The 21097-nt window shown below is 42.3% G+C and overlaps 1 protein-coding gene across 3 annotated transcripts in view; it reads left to right on the plus strand.

Moving 5' to 3' along the window:
- Positions 1–21097, plus strand: part of LOC143299377 (microphthalmia-associated transcription factor-like) — a 78037-nt gene that overhangs the window by 39799 nt on the left and 17141 nt on the right. The window contains exon 1 of one of the 3 annotated variants that reach the window (XM_076612539.1): positions 13563–14762. The exons of 1 other annotated variant lie outside the window; for it this stretch is intronic. In XM_076612539.1, the coding sequence (XP_076468654.1) occupies positions 14371–14762 (392 nt within the window). In that variant the 5' untranslated portion in view covers positions 13563–14370. Of the gene's footprint in view, positions 1–13562; positions 14763–14838; positions 15089–21097 lie in introns of those variants that run through there. One more of the 3 variants, XM_076612541.1, reaches the window with a different exon arrangement.

The raw sequence follows: 21097 nt of genomic DNA on the forward strand, positions 1-21097 counted from the left end.
TCTTTATTTGTTGTTGTTTTCAATCGAAGAATATTTGATGTATATTTATGTATCTTGTTGTTGTTTTTGTTATTATTATTATTTCAAATATCAATCTCATAGGTCGCATTTATTTTTTTTCCTCGTAACTCGATATCATTATACGTAAATTGATAGACTCTCTCTCTCTCTCTCTCTCTCTCTCTCTGTGTGTGTGTGTGTGTGTGTGTGTGTGTGTGTGTGTGTGTGCTCATAACCTCATGACTGTATACCAATAATTTTATACTTGTGTGACAGTATAATTTTGTTGTTCCATTCCCCTTCGTTTAGGGGCCTTGGCCTGTAATGAATAAACTATTCATTCATTCATTCATTCATTCATTCATTCTCTCTCTCTGTCTCTGTCTCTCTGTCTCTCTCTCTGTCTCTCTCTCTCTCTCTCTCTCTCTCTCTCTGCCGCCCCGCTCAGCTTAGCAAGTGATAACAATCTTACCGTCGGGAAAGAAAAAGTCGGTGAATCGAGAGATGTTATCATTGTTTATCTCTGACCGTTTGAGCCACTGAGATATATATTTACATCTATGCATATTTCCATGGCCTAAGCCCCGTTAGAGGCGCCTGTCCCATGAACTGCATCACCAAGCACTGACGACCTGTTACGTCACCTATCTGTGTGATTCAGTGACAGGTTACTTATTATCATTACCCCGCCCACGTCCTCAACGACTGCACAAACCGCGGACTGAAGGTACGTTAAAAATGTGTTAGCGCTGTACTTTAAAGTGTCACTCTTCCCCGAACTTTCCGTTTTTCGCTTGAGGGTTCAGTATGCGCTGTTGTTATATTTCAGTCAGTACTGCATTTATTTAGTTAGCTTTAGTGAGTGAGTGAGTAGTTAGTTAGTTGACTGTGTATTCATTTATTCATTTCCTTGTTCCCTTCGACATGACATGGGCCCTTAACTCTCTCCATACGAACGGCGAAAGAGACGACGTTAACAGCGTTTCACCCCAATTACCATCATCAAAATATTGCAAGAGGAAGGTTCTTATACTGAAGAGGTGAATGTTGACAAAGAATACCACAATTCTTACGACGGAAGCTAAAGGTTGGGTCATTGAGACACCCACTGGACATCCGAGGGGTCTGTGTAGAGGAGAAGAGAGGACTGGCCGTACTGAGTGAGTTAATGGGTGTTGGGAACTGCTGTGTAAGATGGCTGAAAGTTGAATTCGAAGCTGTGAACTGCACATTTCGTTGAAATTCTCATTATTTTTGTGTGCTATTTTAAGATATCTGTAGCTCATCAAATGTGTCCTGCACATACCCGATATAAATCTTAGGGGTGTTGGGGGAGGGGTGGGGTGGGGGGGGGGCATGTTAACACACTGTGAATGCTGTCAGTCGGTAGCGCCGGAAGGAAGTGTTAGCAGCACGCATGCTCAGTGCACGAGTGGCCAGCATGCACTGCTGCATGTGTCTGTTTGGCGAATGGATGCTGTCAGTCCGTCCGTCCGTCCGTTTGTCCGTGTATCGCAAACGAAGCCGTGCTCCCATATTTCTTTACCTGTCTAGAAGAAATTAGGCACTGCCACATCTGATATAACGTCCGCACGTTTTTGTGGGATCATTTCTTCGTCCTAAAGGATTTTTTTTTTAACGGCCACCGGAAATCCTGGAGCGTTTTGTAAGGTGTCAGTTGTACGGTCACAGCGAGGGTGTGTTCGTTGAGATTTGAGGGTAATGTCCTGGGAATTGTTGTGAAAGAGATTAGTGTCATGGAAGTTACAGCAGCCAATTTGAATGTGAATGAGGGCAAGGGGTGAATGTGTGTGCATATATATATATATATATATATATATATATATATATATATGTGTGTGTGTGTGTGTGTGTGTGTGTGTGTGTGTAAAGATGCATGCAAGCGCCAAACCTAAAAATGGACCTCCATAGCAGCAACGTCATCATCGTTAGTCTCATCCATCATCAGTGCAGAAAACAACGAGAATATAAACAGACAAAATTAAACAAAAATGTGCATACATACATCCGGCCATCCATAGAATCACACACACACACACACACACACACACACACACACACACACACACACACACACATTCAAAATTACTTTAATGCAAAAAAAAAAAAAAAAAGGTGAACACGTGACAAAAGCACATAACAAACAAATCCAGATCAGCAGTTAAATGGGTCCGGTTCAGCTTTTTATTCTTCATCTGTCAGCACTTCATATTAGTTGATGCACGACTCCGTGGTTTCAGGTTATTCCACTCTTCAGAAGAAAGGTCATGAGAGAAGCCATACTTACATACATGATGCATCCATCCATCCATCCATCCATACAAACATCTATGAATCAGTACATGCACACATACACAGAAGCATCCACATATCCAGCTATGCATACATAATGCATAAATCCATCCGTACATACATACAAACATACATACATACTGCATCCATCTATCCATGTATACATTTCCCCAAACCGTTTCCACCCCCCTCAAGCCACCACCCCCACAAACTATCCCGCCTCCCACTCACTCTCCTCCAACCTCTTCTCGCGTCTCTTGCCGTGTTCAAGCCAGTGTGTTGTTGCTGATTTTGTGAGTTTCTTCTCACACACGTCAGTCTTTTTGACAGTTCAGAAAAAAACACAACCTCTCAGTGAATACAAACCAGCCTTTCTTTTTCTTCTCCTCTTCTTTACCTCCCCCCCAGAACTTGTTCGAAGGTATCGTTGATCACCAGACACTGGTTTTTAGTCCGTAGTTTTTATAGTTTGTATTTTATGAGTGGTAGGAAAAGATGCCGAGAGAGAAGTGCAATTATGTGGCTAATGATGGCAACAACAGGAGGCTGCCTTATTGGAGAGAGGAGTCCTGTTTCGTGGTTTATGATAACAACAAGAGGAGGCCGGCTCACTGGAGTAAAATGTCCAGGTATGTGATGACCCCTTCCGCCTTCTGTTCACTCAGTGTGTTTTATTGATCACCACCACCCCCACCGCCTTCTCTCTCTCTCTCTCTCTCTCTCTCAAATTCTCCATCAGTTTTGCAGCGTGCAGTAAATGTTTATTCATTTTCCCATGGTTTACATGTTTGTGTGCTATTTGTGTGTATGGTTTTCTGTTGTTGTTGTAGAACTTAAAAAACAACCACTTTTGTTGGGAGGGACATTTTGTGCTCACTGTGTTGTGCTCGCTCCATTACCCTCAGAACATAAACTTGATTATTTCATTGGTGCGTGCTTGCGCGCGCACGTGTGTTTGCGTCTGTACATTAAAATTGCCTCACCCTGTCTGTCTCTGTCTCTCTCCGGCTTTTGCTCCCCTCTTCGCCTCCCCCCTATTTTCTGTCCGTTAAATAAAAGTTTCCTCTTGTACCTAAAAGTTTCCTGACGTGCCTTCATACTCAAGTTTCTCTCTTCTTTCTTATGTCCCCCCATCCTCGTTGTCCTTTCACTTTGTTAGGTGTTTAAGTACACGGCGTTAGGTCCTGTTGACACGGAAAAGTCGTACTTCACTTCCTGTTAAAAATGTGTAGTTTCAACCATCCCAGGGTGGCGTGTGTGTCAGTGTGTGCTTCTGTGTGTTTGTGTGTGTGTGTGTGTGCTTGTGTGTGTGTGTGTGTGTGTGTGTGTGTGTGTGTGAAGTGGGAGGGAGTCTGCATCATAATACGTTTTCTTTCCCACTCCCACACTCGCCATCGTTGTCAGGACACGGGCGGCAAGGGGGGAGGGGGAGAATAATTATGTATAATGACCTGGACATAGTCAAGGCACGTTTGATCGGAAAGCTTGTATGTGTGTGTCAGTGTGTGTGTGTGTGTGTGTGTGTGTGTGTGTGTGTGTGTGTGTGTGTGTGTGCCAGTGTGTGTGTAGTGTTTTCTGTGTGTGTTCTTTCCCACCCACCCTTGTACTCCGACACCAGCTGTCCCAGACACTTGGACCCAACAGGACAGATGGCTGCCGGGTCATAAATGTCACCATTTACAGGGTCAGGGGGACTGAAGGACACCAGTGAGGTTCTGTGGGGAGATGGCTGGGAAAGAGAGAGAGAGAGGGGGGGGGGAGGTGGAGGTGGAGGAGTGGGGCATCGTCGGGATGTTGAGTATTTCAAGGAGGCGTCACGATTTTAGACTGTGGGATTGAGGGGTGTGTGTGTGTGTGTGTGTGTGTGTGCGTGTGTGTGTGTGTGTGTGCTTCTGTGTGTGTGTCTGTGTGTATTCCCGTATTCTGTCCAGGTGAAGACCAAAAAAAGACCTTCACTTCAACAGTATGAGATACCGGTGTCACAACAGTTGGTATGGAAATTGTCTTTTCTTCAGGGTAATTTTATTCGGTGATTAAAATCAAACGGAACACGTTGGTAGCAAGCAATGGGCAGGTTTGTGTTCTGTGTACGCGTTTCTCACATGCTTGTTGGGTCATATAAATGTGTGTGGTAGCTAGCTTTCTGGTACGTATGGACAGATGCACATAATATACGATTGAGGATAGCGCGCGAGCGTGTGTGTTTGTGTGAGTCCGTGTGTGTGTGTGTGTGTGTGTGTGTGTGTGTGTTCAGTATAATGCCCCAAGGCCTGATGAAGGCGTTTGGTTTATGCGAAGGTCAGGCATCTGCTCCCTTTCTCCGCCCCCCCCCCCCCCCCCCCCCTCCCCCCCCCCCACACCATACCTCCACCCTCCCCTTTCTTTATCTTAACAAGAGATGTGGTGTGGCGTATATGGATCTGTCCGCACGCTCTGACACCTCACTGAAACTGAAACAAACTCAGCATTATCGTTTGGTATGCAACGGAGTCTTGCATCTCTTGATCCAAGTTAAGAGTGTAGCAAAAGAATAAAAGTATCGGTCGTAATAGAGCTGAGACTATGGGCCTCACAGTCCCTGTTTGCTCGTTCTTCAGTGCAACGGTGTACATCGTTTTGTAGCGGATAGCTACGCACGTTCGCAAATATAATGACAATATTTCTGTATACATATGGAAATATATATCCCGAATCTACCTACCTGCCCCTGTTGCCCCGTCTGGAACACAGGCCATCAGCAAGCCCTCCCCAGCCACCCCGGCCCTGTTCCAGTCGCCCCAGCTGTCTCCTGTCCTGTTCATATCCGATCTGCGTCCAGCTCGCGGCGCCACATGCTGTTTGGACGTCTTTTCCTTTACCCTTGGGTTCCAGGTGGAGGCTTCCAGATGATGGTCGTCGCACGGACGTATGATTATAGGTTCTATTTATAGGTTCGTGTGTTCGTCGGCTTTGGCAGCTTCCACTGAAAGTCTGGCTTTCACCACCCAGGCGTCACACAACCTCCAGCTGGAGATCCATCCCACCCCAGTCCCGAAATGTTTGTTGATGTCCTCAGTGCTGGGTTGTTTTTTTTTATTCTTTTATTTTTTGTTTGTTTGTTTGTTGTTGGTTTTTTTTTGGTAGCAGTCATCTTTTTCGACACAGAATGGTCGCTATTCCCTCGTCCAACCCTCCTCGTGTTGCATCCGGGCTTGGGGCCGGCAGAGGCGGAGTTGGATATTCCAAAATTATTAATGTCGTGTATAATGAGGTGTGTTGATGTTAAACCATTATGCAGGCAGAAAGAACACACACACACACACACACACACACACACACACACACACACACACACACACACAAGGGTGGCGCTGTCAGTGTAGCGACGCGCGCTCCCTGGGGAGAGCAGATTCACGCAGAGAAATATGTTGTGACAAAAACAGTAATACAAATACAAAAAATACAAATTATGCAGAATGTAACAATATGTAAAGGAATCGCGCACATGCGTGTGTGTGTGTGTGTGTGCGTGTGTGTGCGCGCGCGCGCGCGCGTGCGCAAGCGGCTGCAGAAAGTTTTGCTGAATCTGGGTATGTGTCAGTTGGACTTTGACACTCCACGGAGCTAATCATGACAGTCCTGTCAGAGGTCAATACAATACAAACATTGGACAGCCTAAGCAGCCCCCGTCCCGCCTCCCTCCCGGCCTGAACTGATTATTAATCAGAGCACGTCGTCTTCCCGACAACTGTCCGTTGTCTCTTGTTTGGTGTTGCTGAGTCTGAGTCTTGTTTTGTCAGCGGCACTTGCTTTGACATCGGTTTATTGTGTTTGCTTGCATGATAAATTAAAGTGGTCGCTGTGTACCTGCCAATTTGATTTATCAGGTCACTCTGATAATAACTGACTGCAACACAGGCGAGGTTTGGTCTCACCCAACGATGTGTTTATCAGTCCGGTCCTGTTGTGTCCTGGCCAAACTCGATGCTTGAAGCATCAGGTCAAGATGGACGTCCCTGGCCGTGAACTTGGCGGTTTTTAGAACTGGATGGTGGCATTTCAGTCGTCTGCTTCGAATCCAACCCCCCCCCCCCCCAACCCCCCAACCCACACACACACACACATCCCCTCTCTCTCTCTCTCTCTCTCTCTCTCTCAGTATAGTATAGTATAACAGTATATTTCTTATACAATCAAATGTCCAATGTGCATGAATGCAACTGATCACGAAGTCTATTTCGTATTTGGTTGTCTTGCTTTTGAGGACTTGAGACACCAGTTCATACATCCTAAATATTATAGAAATCCTTCTGATTTTCGACTTTATCATCTTTTGGCTGCTAGAAATAAACACACAATTCGAAGTCTTGCTAATTACATATACAAAGCATCTAAAATAACAGAAATTGCTGTATCTTGAATACACATATGTATGTTTATGTGTGCATGTGCATGCATGTGTGTACCAATGGTTGTGATTATTTCAGTGTATATGGGTTCCTGTATACAGGTACGCGAGTTTAGGTGTATACTTATATGTATGTGTGCGTATATATATATATATATATATATATATATATATATATATATATATATAATGTGTGTGTGTGTGTGTGTGTGTGTGTGTAAGTATGTATGTATGTAAGATGTAAGATTTGCATATTTATATTTTGCGATTTCTTTTTGTTGCAAAATATGGTGTACTTATTGCAGTTCACAACCCCTTCAAATGGGGCTTTGGCCTTAGTGAATAAATTCTGATTCTGATTCTCTCTCTCTCTCTCTCTCTCTCTGTGAAAAACTCGCACGCGCGCGCACATGCGTACACCCGCTAAAACAGCCTAGCAGGTGCGCACCTACTGACATACATTCTTCAAGCGCGCACATGTAAATCTTTCAGTGTACAAGTGCTGTAGATTGCATATGCACACGCTGTATCAGGATTTAGGATTAGAGACATTAGTACTGCGTGCGCACAAACTCTTTATCAGTATTGACGGTGAGAGAGATTTTGATTGCATGTGTACACACTCTGTCGGGATTTAGCACGCGCGCGCGCGCGCGCGTGTGTGTGTGTGTGTGTGTGTGCGAGCTCGCGCACATGTGTATGTATGTATGCACACACGTGTTCCTTTTTTCATTCTGCAGTGTAACGTCTGTTACTATAAGTGATATCAAATGAGGGGGAAAATATGGGAAAGAAAAATGCTCTCTGAGCATATGTGAAGAACTATGTGTGCGCGCGGGCGAGTGTGTGTGCGTGCACGCGTGTGTGTGCGTGCACGTGTGTGTGTAAGTGTGTGTGTGTGTGTGTGTGAAGGAGTTGTTGAAAGAGATATTCAGTTTGAATATGAAAGCCGTGCTATTAACAGCGTGAGTAACCAAACTATGAAAAAAGAAGTTGATCAATCAAAGGAATATTTCAACTCAAGACTGGACTTCCGATCAAATATCCAGGAAATTGTCGGAGAAGTGAGTAATAATAAAGCGTATTTTCAACAGATACGGATGTCTTGGAAATATGAATTTTTTTTCTGTGAAAAAAGTACTATTGGGACAATGGACAAATAAGTAAGTGTGTATTTCCAATACAAGCATGTTTTGTCATTGGTTTGTTTTGCACGAAGGGCGCTCAGACGAAATTTATAGACCAAACTAGTCAAATCTCTAGATTCAGAATCAGACATGATCATCTAAAAGTTAACACTTACGTCTGGTGGGATACTCACGTGAATTGACCCATTTGAAATTGGCAACCCACTTTTAGCAGGTTGGTCAATCCAGGCATTAGATGCAATCCCACATTGAGTAGGTACCCAACAGAAGGTAACACAAATAAGCAACAAGAATGGTGGATTTCAAGCAAGCAAGCAAGCAAGCGTGTGTGTGTGCGTATGTGTGTGACACACACACACACACACACACACACACACACACACACACACACAGATTGTGAAAGGTTACTTCTAAAAGACTCTTCTAAACAACTATGTAGCCGTGCGCAGCATGTTACCTACATAAGCCCACTGATGAACCCGCAGTTTATTGCTGCTGATGGCAATGCTTTCCAGATGTTCGATTTAAATTTTCAGAGGCCGCACTATACAACGCCCATAATAATTATGGCGAGCGAAACCAAATCCAGAGACACTCCATGCGCCGGTCGTGTCTGTCGCACAGGATGATGACACCATCGTAAAAGAACGCAGGACCATTTGAACAGTACCCCATGTGGTTGTTATCAATGTCCAGCCATCTTTGTTTCTCGATAACAGCGAACAACCACCAAGCGACAGGAACCAATGAACTGCATTGTTGGACACGCAGAGAAACTCGCTCGTTGATTGGACAAAATCGAGACGCAGCGATTGGACGCGAGTAAGATTGGGATTTTCTCGAATCACAGGGAATCCTGGGTAATTCTGGCACGGAAGCCTATAAAAGAGCTCATCACGAGGATGAACGTTCGAGGGTAACTTCTTCAGCTCATCACGAGGATCAACATTTGAGGGTAACTTCTTCAGCTCATCACGAGGATCAACATTTGAGGGTAACGTTTCGTAAGCTCATCGCGACGATCAACAAACTTTTGAGGGTAACGACTTCTTCAGCTCATCACGGGGGTCAACGTTTGAGGGAGACGATTTCTTCAGCTCACCGCGAGGGTCAACGATTGAAAGTCACGGTTTTTCCCAGTCTCGCTTCAACAATGTACAAAAACATTGAAACTGCCGGCAAAGTCTACAGACAACGGAGTCAAAGACAAAACCGTGACCGTACTGTCTACGGAAACTGCAGCCCCCCCAATAGGTACTTATTTTTGTTTATTGGGTTTTCGTGTGTGTGTGTGTGTGTGTGTGTGTGTGTGTGTGTGTGTGTGTGTGTGTGTGTGTGTGTGTGTGTGTAACAGCGGATGGGGAAGCATCGCCCTTTCCATGCTGGACCCAAGACGCATTGAGCTCATTGCCCCATGGCCGCAGAAGACCATACCGAGACCTTGAATTTTACTACATGATTTAAGTTGGCCTTCCACTTAAGTAGACATACATTCCGGTTTTATACAAATGTCAAACATCACTTTTGTCAAGAAAAAATGTTCAGGTTAGTTCGGTAGTTTTAAATGACGTCTCTGCGCGTGATGTTATATAGACCTTTATTCATTAGTGAAGATGTAGAATTGGTACATTTTTGACAAAAGTCATGTTAGCAGTATATCTTGTAGATCTGTGACAGTTCGGCAAAGGAGGTCATTGTCAGAACAATTAGTTGAATACCGAAAAAGGCAGAAGATGAAAGTGAAGACAGAAAGAACACATTTTGTAAGGACTGTGATGTGGGAACTATTGGGAATTAATTTCATTTTGTTTTAGAATGTCCGAAAAATGTAGGATACTTCGAAACAGACAGATACCAAATGCTGATTACATTGTTGAATATTTGGTTCATGCTATCTCGTGCGGGAGGAAAAAAACGTAATTTATGCTAAAGTAAATATATAAAACTTAAAGTTGTAATGTAACTTTTTTTTTCTTATACAGTGAACGTGCATTTTAGAATGCTGATGTTTAGGAAACATACAGCGATGCAGTGAGGAGGCATACCTCATCTTTGTTCATGTATCTGTAGTGTCTGGTTTAAAAAAATAAATAAAAAAATAAATAAAATGAAATAGAAAATAGAAGTTTTTAAGCGGATCCAGTTATCTACTTTTCCGCTACGTTCGCAGCTAAATTCTGCTGATCCGGGGATACTCGGACATTTTAGCCAAGCACGATCACCAATGACACAAGAAGTATGAGTTCGATTCTTTCCCCATTTTTTTTTTTTTTTTTTCTTTTCTTTTTCGTTACTTTTTTTTTTGCTTGGATAATCTTTTCATTTCTCAGTCTGGCGAAGTATTAATAATATGAAAAGATCTTCGAGAAGGCGTTTTGTAGAATCGGTTAAATCCACACCACGGGTTTAAAAAAGTCCGAAATTTACACCCGTCTCTCTCGAACTTTTTTCCATCCCCCCCCTCCCCCGCCCCTCGACCTCCTCCTGCTTTCTTCGCTTTCTTACCCGTTCATACGTTATTGAACTTAACTCACTCAGTACGGCCAGTCCTCTCTTCTCCTCTATACAGACCCCTCGGATGTCCAGTGGGTGTCTGAATGACCCAACCTTTAGCTTCCGTCGTCAGAATTGTGGTATTCTTTGTCAACATTCACCTATTCAGTATAAGAGCCTTCCGCTTGCAATATTTTGATGATGGTAATTGGGGTGAAACGCTGTTAACGTCGTCTCTTTCGCCGTTCGTATGGAGAGAGTTAATTAACAAAGCCACACGCTAATAATAACAAAGCCATGCGCTGATAATTCTTTTTGGGAAAGAGACGAGGCGCGGGTGGACAGAGTGGCGGAGACGGGAGGGAGAAAAGAAGGCTATTTCTTTTTCGTTTCTTTTCAAAGCACGCGGTCAGTATGTTTGGTTTCGATTTCGACGTGACAATGATTTGAGTGTACGGCCGGCAGTTTGTGGAAAAAAAAAAAAAGTGTGTGTGTGTGAGGGGGGTTGGGGGGGGGGGGGGGGAATGTCTGAATTTTCCTTCACCCCAAACGTTGACTTGCGTGTTTCTTCACAAATGCGCGCGCGCGCGCGCGCGCGCACACACACACACACACACACACACACACACACACACACACACACACACACACATACATGCGCACACACATTGTATAATAAGAAAAGTTAATGTGCATATTTTGGTAATGGTTGCGGAATACTAGCTTTGTTCTCACTCACACAAAAAAAAAAAAGAAGGAAGAAAAAGAGAAAGATAAGTGTTCAGTTTGAGTCCGCGCTGCTAAATGAGATCGCTCATGCACCCAGCCCAGGTAGTGCGCTGAATGTCCCAGTATACTTATTACAAAGGTTCAGTTTTCAGTGCCGGGAGATTCTGTACCTCATTTTATCGTCAGTTTGTGACTTAGGACTTATAAGTTTTATTTATACTATATGATTATATATGATATAGTATACAATGATATAGATAATATTCATTGTAAATTGTATTATTTATAAGTCCGTGGTTGTGACGGGTTCAGGATTTTATATGTTAGCTTATATTTGTATTTGATGCAGAAGTACTGTATGGCGATTGACGTTGGCTGAGCTGTACAACACGTATGTGTGATTTCCAGTGTGATGTGTGATATATAGCATTATGCAGGTGTACACATGCAGTGGATAGGAGGGATGGAGGGGGGGGGGCGAGAGAGAGAGACTGGATGAGAGAGACAGAGAGAGAACGTGATGAAACCAGAGTTTAAAATTCATCCGTTCAGTGTGGCCGGTTTGGTTTAAAGTGGTGTGTGCAGTCGTACGTACTATCAGTAGTAGCTGGAGTAGTCTTCTTCAGTTTTACGTCTTTCCACATCAATAGGTGTATTCTGAAAGACTTACATCTTGTAGTGTATGCGTGATGAAAATGCGCGCGCGCGCGTGTGTGTGTGTGTTAGTCCATCCTCGCTGTCACTGAGCTCAGTTGTGTAAGCTTGAAAGAGAGGAGAGGGGAAGGAGGGGCAGAGGCGGGAAAGGTCCCCAACTGATTTTGTCAAAGTAGCCAAAGTTTGTAGTGGGTCCTTCGACGTTCATGTCATAAACCTATCAGCGAAGCAATGTTTACAACACCGCAAGTTGTGCTGATCAGAACCATCGACACACAGGCTACTAGTGTGGCCCCGGCGACCAGACACTGATAAAGGGGGACCCTGCTGGACTCTTGTTGATTATAACTGCCTAGGAATGTTTACATCTCTCAGTCCCTTGTCTCACAGTAAAGCCAACTAATTGTCAGTAAACAAAGGTCGCGACACCAAACAGGGCTGACGATACCTTGGGAAAACTACGATTGTGTTAACATTTTTTTTTTTAATCCGGTCGGTACTCAGCGGTTGAGCGGTCCCTAGAGTACACCTGCACTAACCGAGAGAAAGAGGGGGCGGGGACGGAGTGGACCACTGATCTGAATGAGCTCGATGGAGTGGACTGACGAAGGGTGGGTGGTTGTGTGGGGGGTAGGGACGAGGTTGGCGGTGAGGTTAAGTTGGCGGTAAGATGGTGAGGTTCGCCGACACTGTTGGATGACTGGGCTAAATGTACTGGAGACATTTCTGACTTGGGGTCGCATGTTTGCCAATGAGAGTAGGTTTCGGCTTCACATGAAAGATTGAGTGTTATTTTGAGGTCGAAATGGGTTTCACTTTTTCCAAGATATATATAAAGATATATAAGGGGGAAAAGAGCACCAGAACTAAATCCACATATTCAGGGCCTGGTCAGTAAATCCTCGCTCTCTCTCTCTGCCTTCTTCCTCCCACTTTCTCTTCACCAAATCGATCTTAACAAGGTCTTCGTTGATTTTTTTTTTTAGTTCAAAGTATGTTTTGAATACCCTTGATTGGTACTGCTGTTCACTGATTCAGGAACATCCACTTAATGCTGATGGCTCAATCTTTCAGCTGTGCCAGTGTGTGTGTGTGTGTGTGTGTGTGTGTGTGTGTGTGTGTGTGTGTGTGTGTGTGTGTGTTGCGGACGCATGTGTGCGGGCATGTGTGTGTGTGCGTGAGACGGAGAGAGAGAGAGATGAGAGGGGGGGAGGGGGGGGGGACTCAGTAAAAACGACGTGACAATCAAAAGCTGTCTGGTTTCGAATCGGACGTGACAATTGCCTTCCCGATAATTGTGGCATGACCTGACACAACGTCATCTTCACACACACACGTTACACACACAATGTACGCTTATCTATTATTTATTCACCTTTTTTTTTTTTCTTTTCTCAGTTTTTTTTTCTCAAGGCCTGACTAAGCGCGTTGGGCTACGCTGTTGGTCAGGCATCTGCTTGGCAGATGTGGTGTAGCGTACATGGATTTGTCCGAACGCAGCGACGCCCTCCTTGAGCTACTGAAACTGAAACACACACACACACACACACACACACACACACACACACACACACACACACACACACGACACTCTCTGTCTCTGTCTCTGTCTCTCTCTAGTCCCCCTGAATGACCGTCGCAGTGATTACCAACCCACCAGCAAATGTTGGCAAATGGCCTTGATCCCATTCTCCAAAAATGGCTGTATTTACGCAGTACAGTGCACTGAATTCGGCAACGATCGAGAAAGCGCTGAAACACATTCACCACTGAGCTCGACTGACTCAGTGAGACTTCGGCTGTACAACAGGGACTGCCGAGTGACGGCGCGGCTCCCGGACGTTATCTTCCACAAAGCTTGCTTTCAGTCATGCGATAAGTTGCCGTCTCACTAGGCTCTACCAAGGCTACATTAGAGAACTGAGAAATAAGGAAAAAGAAATTCATTTTAAGTTGTAGTTTGGGCATGCTCTGCTCGTACCTCTTTGTGCTTTGTCAGTTCCTGACGAGTCTTTTCCGATTGAAAAAAGAAAAAAAAAAGGGCTTATTTCTGTGCCCGCCCACACACTGATGACAAAGAGACAGAGAGATTGAGAGAAAGAGGGACGGTGGGGAAGTAACATGGGTGACTGGCTCACCCCTTCCATTCACTGAGTCCGCTTGTCGCTCCGAATAAGTTATTTCGACACGTCATTTGACCTGATCAGCCCGACTGACCAGGTCAGATTCACGCATTGTCAGTTCCTTTGCGGCCGAGTTTTTAACTTCAGTCAACCCTGTCTTTCATGACCACAATACCAAGCCTGACGGAGAAGACTGTCTGCACTGAAACATCTAGTATAGAGGGTGTTCCGGAGAAAAATTACCAGTTCAGTCAGTTGCATGCTCGTGAAAGGGTGTATCGGTATTGGAGAAGTTTCCCACATGGAAGTATTTTGTGGTTTATCACCCAGGGAGATGGAGACACACTACCTCTGTGTGTGTGTGTGTGTGAGAGAGAGAGAGAGAGAGAGAGAGAGAGAGAGAGAGAGATCTCACGTCTGCAAGGTCTACGTCATTTTTTAAAGTGAAAACCCCATTTTTGGGAAAGTGTGATGGTGCACATGCACCCAAGATACACAATGGGGTTTCCCCTCGGCTGACGTCATGAACAATTTATGGACGGTGACTCAAAATTTTAACCAATCATCGACAAGAAAGAAAACCAGTCTCCGAGACCGTCCAATGGAAAGCGCTTCTCGTCGACTGTGCGGAGGTGTGGCAGACAGGCCATCTTTACATCCCACTTCGCAAAAACAGATCCAGGGGGAGAAGTGGCCAATTTCAACAAGAGCTGTATCCCTCAGCCCAAAACTGGATTCTTACGATTTTCCGATGTCTGACGGGCACGTTGATTCAGGCATCGAGTTTGATCTCTCCAGCCTGTTGAGTGTCAGTGATGTCACCGAAGTGGAACTGGAAAAGGCAACAGCGGCTATCGCACAACCCGAGTCAACTCCACAGTACCATGAACTGAAGAGTCGAGTGGTGGTGGGAAGGTGGGTGGATTTTTACTTGTTCTGTGTGCGCCGACTGTCACCGCCTCACGCCAGAATATTTTTGTTCTCGGCGTGTAGACGTCATGTGCTACTGCCAGTCACAAGGTGCCACTGTCTATTAAGTGTTCCGGTCGGTTCTTGCACTAAAGTCGCAACTCGGATTGATGCAAATGACGTTACGTCAATTCGCTCTCTATTCTGCTGTCATGTATGTGTCGTTCTAATGGCAGCGGATTCTTTATTGCTTGTTACAAAATGGAGTGGTCAAAGTTTTCGTGTTCGTTTAGTACTGTGCCACCTTTTCTCACCCCGAACTCGTGTGTCAGGTGGGTTATCAAATGGTCTAGACTACGGATGATATCTTAAAGTCAGTGGAAGAAGTTTTGTATTCACCTGTTGCTCTTTCACAGAGATTTTGCGTGGAAAAAAAAGTGTCGGAACAGAAGTCAGTAATGGCAACAACAGATGGATATTTCATCCAAATTTCTTACAAGATTTATTTTGATTAGTATGATGTGGAAGTGCAAGCACATGCACAGTTGCAAACACATTACAAATTTGATTCCTTCATTATGATTTTCATTATCAGTATCATGTTTATAATTTTCATAATCATAATTCCCTGGCATTTCTTGGAGTCAAAGAGCTCTGCCAGCAAAAGAGCAAAGTATGGTAATAATATGACCTGTCTGTTCAGTGTTTTGTTTACCCTGCAAGCGATTTCTATAGAAGCTTGAAAATGTCGGTGAAACTGAAAGCTCAGTTTGAATATCAGTTTAAAACCCAAACATCACTTGCTGCTTGTATAATCCACTTGATTTAACTTTTAATGTAGTATCATTGTGACAATTTAAACATTTCAGTCAATATCACCAGAGCTGATGCTATCCTTTTCTAATCAGAAATGTTACACTATTAGAAAAAAAAAAATATTGGTGATTTTCTCCACAATATTACTTAAGAAAAAAATTAACAGTTTTACTTATTCCTTTGTTGTTGGTTTTTCATTTGGGAAGGAATTTAATGTTGACCAGCTGGGGAGGGCTGACAAAATTTTCACTTTTGAAGTTTGATCTTAAATAATTGTTTTTAAAAAAATTCTGACTAGCACATCATTTTTTGATTTGAAGATGTTTTTTTCTGTTCGCTCCTCTAAAATTACAGGATACTTCTTGTTCATTGAAAAGATGCTGCCGTCAGTCTCGGTGTCAGTAGATCAAGGAGGCGTCACTGTGTTCAGTCAAATCCATATACGCTACACCACATCTGCCAAGCAGATGTCTGACCAGCAGTGTAACCCAACATGCTTAGTCAGGCCTGGAGAAAATGAATAAATGAATGAATGAATGAATGAAATAAAATAAAATTAAACAAGTAAAAAAAACATACTACTATATATATATAAGAGACAAAATCTTTATGAGTCAACTCGAAGTGCACACAACAACAACAACAACAAAAAAGGCAACAATGATGATAAATAAGCAAATAAATGTAAAACACACACACACACACACACACACACACACACACACACACGTGCATAACAGATATGCAATAAACATGCAGTTTCACAGATATGAGAGCATAATCAAATGCACTTAAACATATATGAACCCCAACACACACACACACACACACACACATTACCATGCACCCCACACCCCTCCCCCACACACTCATTTCCAGATGCAGTCTACTGTATTTGGGGGAGGTCAGGATAAAGAACAAATTATCACAGAGAGGGAGGGGGGTGGAGGGAGGAGGGGTCAGGCAGGAAGAGGAAGGGGGAGACGAGTGCTTCTGCCTGCTTTGCTTTTTAGTTTTGTTAGTATGGTTTTCAGTTCGGCTTTGATGCTGCGAAAAGCTGTGATGAAATGGGACGATGAATATTAGAAGGAAAAAAAGAAAGAAAAGTAAATGAATAACAAATTGCACAAGACAAGATCTTGTAAAAATCGTCCATCCTAAAAAAAAATTGCATTGGACCTTTCTTTGTTTTTTAAATGAGTGAATTGACTGTATCCAGTGGACTGAAAATCAGCATGCTCGCCCTGTGTCATTAGAAGTTTCACGTTATCAGTTTATGTTACTAATAGAATAATACTTTCTAATAGATCTAGATACGTAAAGTTATTTTGTAATTTTTTAATTGAAAAATATTAAATAAGTCATCTAAGACCAGTGATTATCAGAACCAATAGCCTCAACAACAACAACAGCAAAATATATATAATATATATATGTATAACCCCCTTGTTCCTTCTCTCCCCATACCCAAGAGAACTCATCTGCTTCTTCTCAATGTGTTTTTTGTCTATAAAAAAGATTCTTTTAGTTAAAAAGTTGATTAAACTTAAATACACATACTGATATAGTGATATTAATGTATGATCGATTAATGTATGATAGATTTTTTTTATTTATCTATCTATTGATCTACAAGCATTGAATTTGAAATAACAGAAATTTTAATAAAAGAAAGATGCCTCCTCAAAAAAGGAATATTTATTAAATGAGTTTGCCATGATGTGTGTGTGTGTGTAGAGATGAATAGAGGATATATTGTAAGAATTGAATTGACCCTTTCAAGAGAAATTTATCTCTTCAGTCTCCCTCCCCCCCCCCCACCCCCCTTTCTCCCCAGTAGGAGATGGTTATATCCATCCTTAGCACTCAGGGGGTTGATAATGAAATAGAAATACTGTGTTGGATTTACTGGTACAGGTACGCAGAAAATGTCTTTACCCACCCCCACCCCCTCACACCAACTTCCCTTGTATTTAGATTGGACCCTCACTTCAGAAATTTTACTTGTGCCAATCAGTTCTGGCTGTTTTTGTCAGTTTGTGTATCAACTATTCTACATTTTCATGCTGTCTGATAAATTTATCTAAATGTTCCTGGCCACTCTCTTTTAATAGTGGTTGACTATTTTGAGATAACTGATTTAAAATAATGTTGGTTCCCAGTGCTAAACTTCACAAAATACTATATATCATAAGGTCATATTAGAAAAACAGTTCATTTACAAAATATGATATTTTATTAGATCTCATTAGAAAAACAGAGGAATAGATGGGATGCCACATACATGTATGTAAATTACTGAATTAGCAGAAACCTGACCTGTATCAGGCTTTGAGAAAAGCTGTTTGCACTGCAGCTTCAATGTTTCTGGTATTTGACTGGGATGTCACTAATTATGTGGTGCATTGTTGACAATATATCATATGATTTTCTTAAGTTAATACATTTTTCCATGTTCATGTGTATGTTTGATACCGCAGTATAGAAAGTGATTTCCTGGCCCAGTTTTATGTGGAGTCAAATAGTATGTGTTATTTACAAACCAGGAAGTATATTAATTGTCAGTTGTAGACTGAAAAGATAATCCTTTTGTGTGTGTGTCAATGTGTGTGTGTGTGTGTAATAAATTCACTTGTCAGACTTTTTTCCCTTTAACCTGTAACTAGTGTAAGCTTTTACTGTTCTTGCTTTAGTGTCAGTTTTTCCATTCTTATTCATCTTCCCATCGTTTTGTAAAACAAGACAAACAAAATTCAGTGTTGTACGATGTAACTATAATTAAGTGGGAAAGTTAGTGTGCCTCTCTCTCTCTCTCTCTCACGCACACACACTCACACACTCACATACTGCCATTACTCCTGGCTAGAATTAGGATTGCTGTGCTTAAGTTTTGACACACAAATGTTTTTGTTTTAATGAAAAGGGAGAAAATGTGAAGAATGCCTATTGGAGGAGGTGTGTGTGTGTGTGTGTGTGTGTGTGTGAATGTTAAATATGTGTACTACTTGTTTGGCATTCTTGTAGTCATTGAATAAGCCAGAAAATGTAATTGTATCTATTGTAAACAATCTGTGCCTTTTTATGTTATAGTTTCATACCTATTACTACATATATAGCATACACAGAAACGATATCAATTGTTTTACCATTTCTACAAGTTTCAAAAGCAAGAAAACATGGCATATCGTAACCAGTTTCATCATATTTTAGATGTTATAGTTCCACGTGTCCGTGAAAGGAGTGAACAAGTGTACTGAACTCTGAAGGCATAAGCCAGTCACCTTTGCTCTTTTGTGTTTAGTCTCTGAATCAATAACAGAACATGCATTGTCATAACGGCAGAGACCAGCCTGGAGCCCTGCCCCTAATTAGAAATACAGGAGCAGCAAACAGTGAAGCCTACAGCTAGATTGATCTCATTCATTGGAGGAAATATTGTTTGACAAACAGACTTATGCCACGTCACTTTTGTATGGAAAGTCGCGTCACTTCAGTGTGGAACAGATCTGTTCTGTTGTGGGAGGATATAAATTTTAGCACTGCTTTAATGAATCAATACTGAATATCAGCGCGCCTGTGTGTGTGCGCACACACACATACAACACCACACACACACACACACACACACACACACACACACACACACACAGAGAGAAGCTGAAAGACAAACAAGCAACAGTGTATAGTTAGTGCACTATATAAAATGTGTGTGAGGTTGTATAAGAGAGAGAGAGGTATTGTCCAGTGGCAGAAACTGAGTAAATTCAGTGATGTAAATTTTCACCAATTCTTCACTACCTGTCAGGGGGGAGAGGTTGGGGGAGGCAGGTGGGGGTGGGGTAGGGGGAAGAGATGAAACAAAAAGGGATGTAGTTGCATAGTGCTGTCAGGATGAGGAGACACTGATGCTGAGCAGTGCTGGCAAGATGAGGGGACACAAGACACTGTACAAGTGTTTTGAGGGTAGTTACAGCCACTGATGGAGATACTCTGGCATCAGGATGCTAACAGACACGGGGTGTCAACTGCCAGGGCCAGAAAATTTTAGAAAGTGGTCTCAGTATGGTGACATTAGTATGCTGGTGTTAGCATGACAACACATGTATACTGGTCAGCAGTACACATACATCCCAACACTATGGTGACATAATAATACACTGTTGTTTAGATACTGACAGTACAAATGTTGGATGATTATGAATTTGACAGTGTTGAGGAAATGATGATGGGCACTGATACTGGCTAGATATCTTGGCAATAAACTGGTACTGTGTTGTCAAGGATTCAGAAATGCTGCATTTCACACTTGTTTGTATTGTGGAAATATATGTATACAAGCATGTACAAGTGTAAATCCAGATTAATTAGACACAGCTGTAAAATCACTTCACAAGTTCACTATTTGAATAATCCTGATCTTTGAACACAATATATATGTAAGAAATACCATTACATCTTGTTAGGCTGGATGTTACAGCAATAAAGTTTCTTCAGGATGTCTTTTTGTAACACTACATCTTTAGTTGGTAGTTTGGGTTCTTCCTTGTGTTGAGTGAATCACCATTGTAATTTGTATTTAATAAAATATTAGGCATGGTGTTCCATTCTGATCTGCATTCCACTCTTAAGATTATGCAGTCATTACCACCTGCTATGGTGGTGGTATGGGCAAGGATGTCCAACTGTATGACAACAGAACAAGAATGCACTGACATCAGTGATTAGAAATTCTCTTTGTCCCTGCCTTTTCATCTGTACAGCCTTAACTTCACTTTAACCTGACCATTCTCCACACCACAGTGACAGTGGAAGAAAATTGTTATTGCCATGCAGTAATAGATAACCTACGGTGATCATCATCCCAGGCCAGAATTCCGAGGTCTTTAAAGGTCTGTCTCTAGTTGATACAAAGTTTTGTACATGACAGTGTATGCCATCTCTCTTTCAAGGGTTTTAGGTGAAACTGTCAAATAAAATGAATGAACAGTGTTGCATAAACAATTAAGATCTCAAAACGATGGGTTTGACTGAAAAAAGAGAGCTGTATATTCACAATAATGATAAAACTTTTTATTGATAAAGAGAGGAGAATCAGATTGAGAAGTGAGAGGGCTTTGAAGAAGACAGGAAAAAACAGCAACAAAAAACATGGACTACTAACTTACCATGGGTTAACTGACCTTTTTTAAGAAAAAAAAAATCTAAGAATGAGTGCAAGTTAATGGAAAAGAGGCATTTTAGCTTAATGCAACATATGTTGTTGTTTTTAACAATTCCCTGTCTGCAGATATTGAATTCTGAAGTGCAGAATTACTTGCCTTGCATGTTCATTACTTCAGGTGCCATTTTATAAAAACGGCAGGCATGACTCCAACTCAGAGTAAGTTTCAGGATTGATAAAATGCTGATACAAGTTTTAAGTCTGTTGTAAGTTTTCTATCAAAGTAAATTTTCTTGAAGCCTTGCACAAGAAATTGTGGTTTGTAGCGCAGGACCAAGAAAATTTCCCTTTGCCTTGTAAAAAG

Source organism: Babylonia areolata, chromosome 25, assembly GCF_041734735.1.
Source record: "Babylonia areolata isolate BAREFJ2019XMU chromosome 25, ASM4173473v1, whole genome shotgun sequence".
In the NCBI taxonomy this organism is placed as follows: Eukaryota; Metazoa; Mollusca; class Gastropoda; order Neogastropoda; family Buccinidae; genus Babylonia; species Babylonia areolata.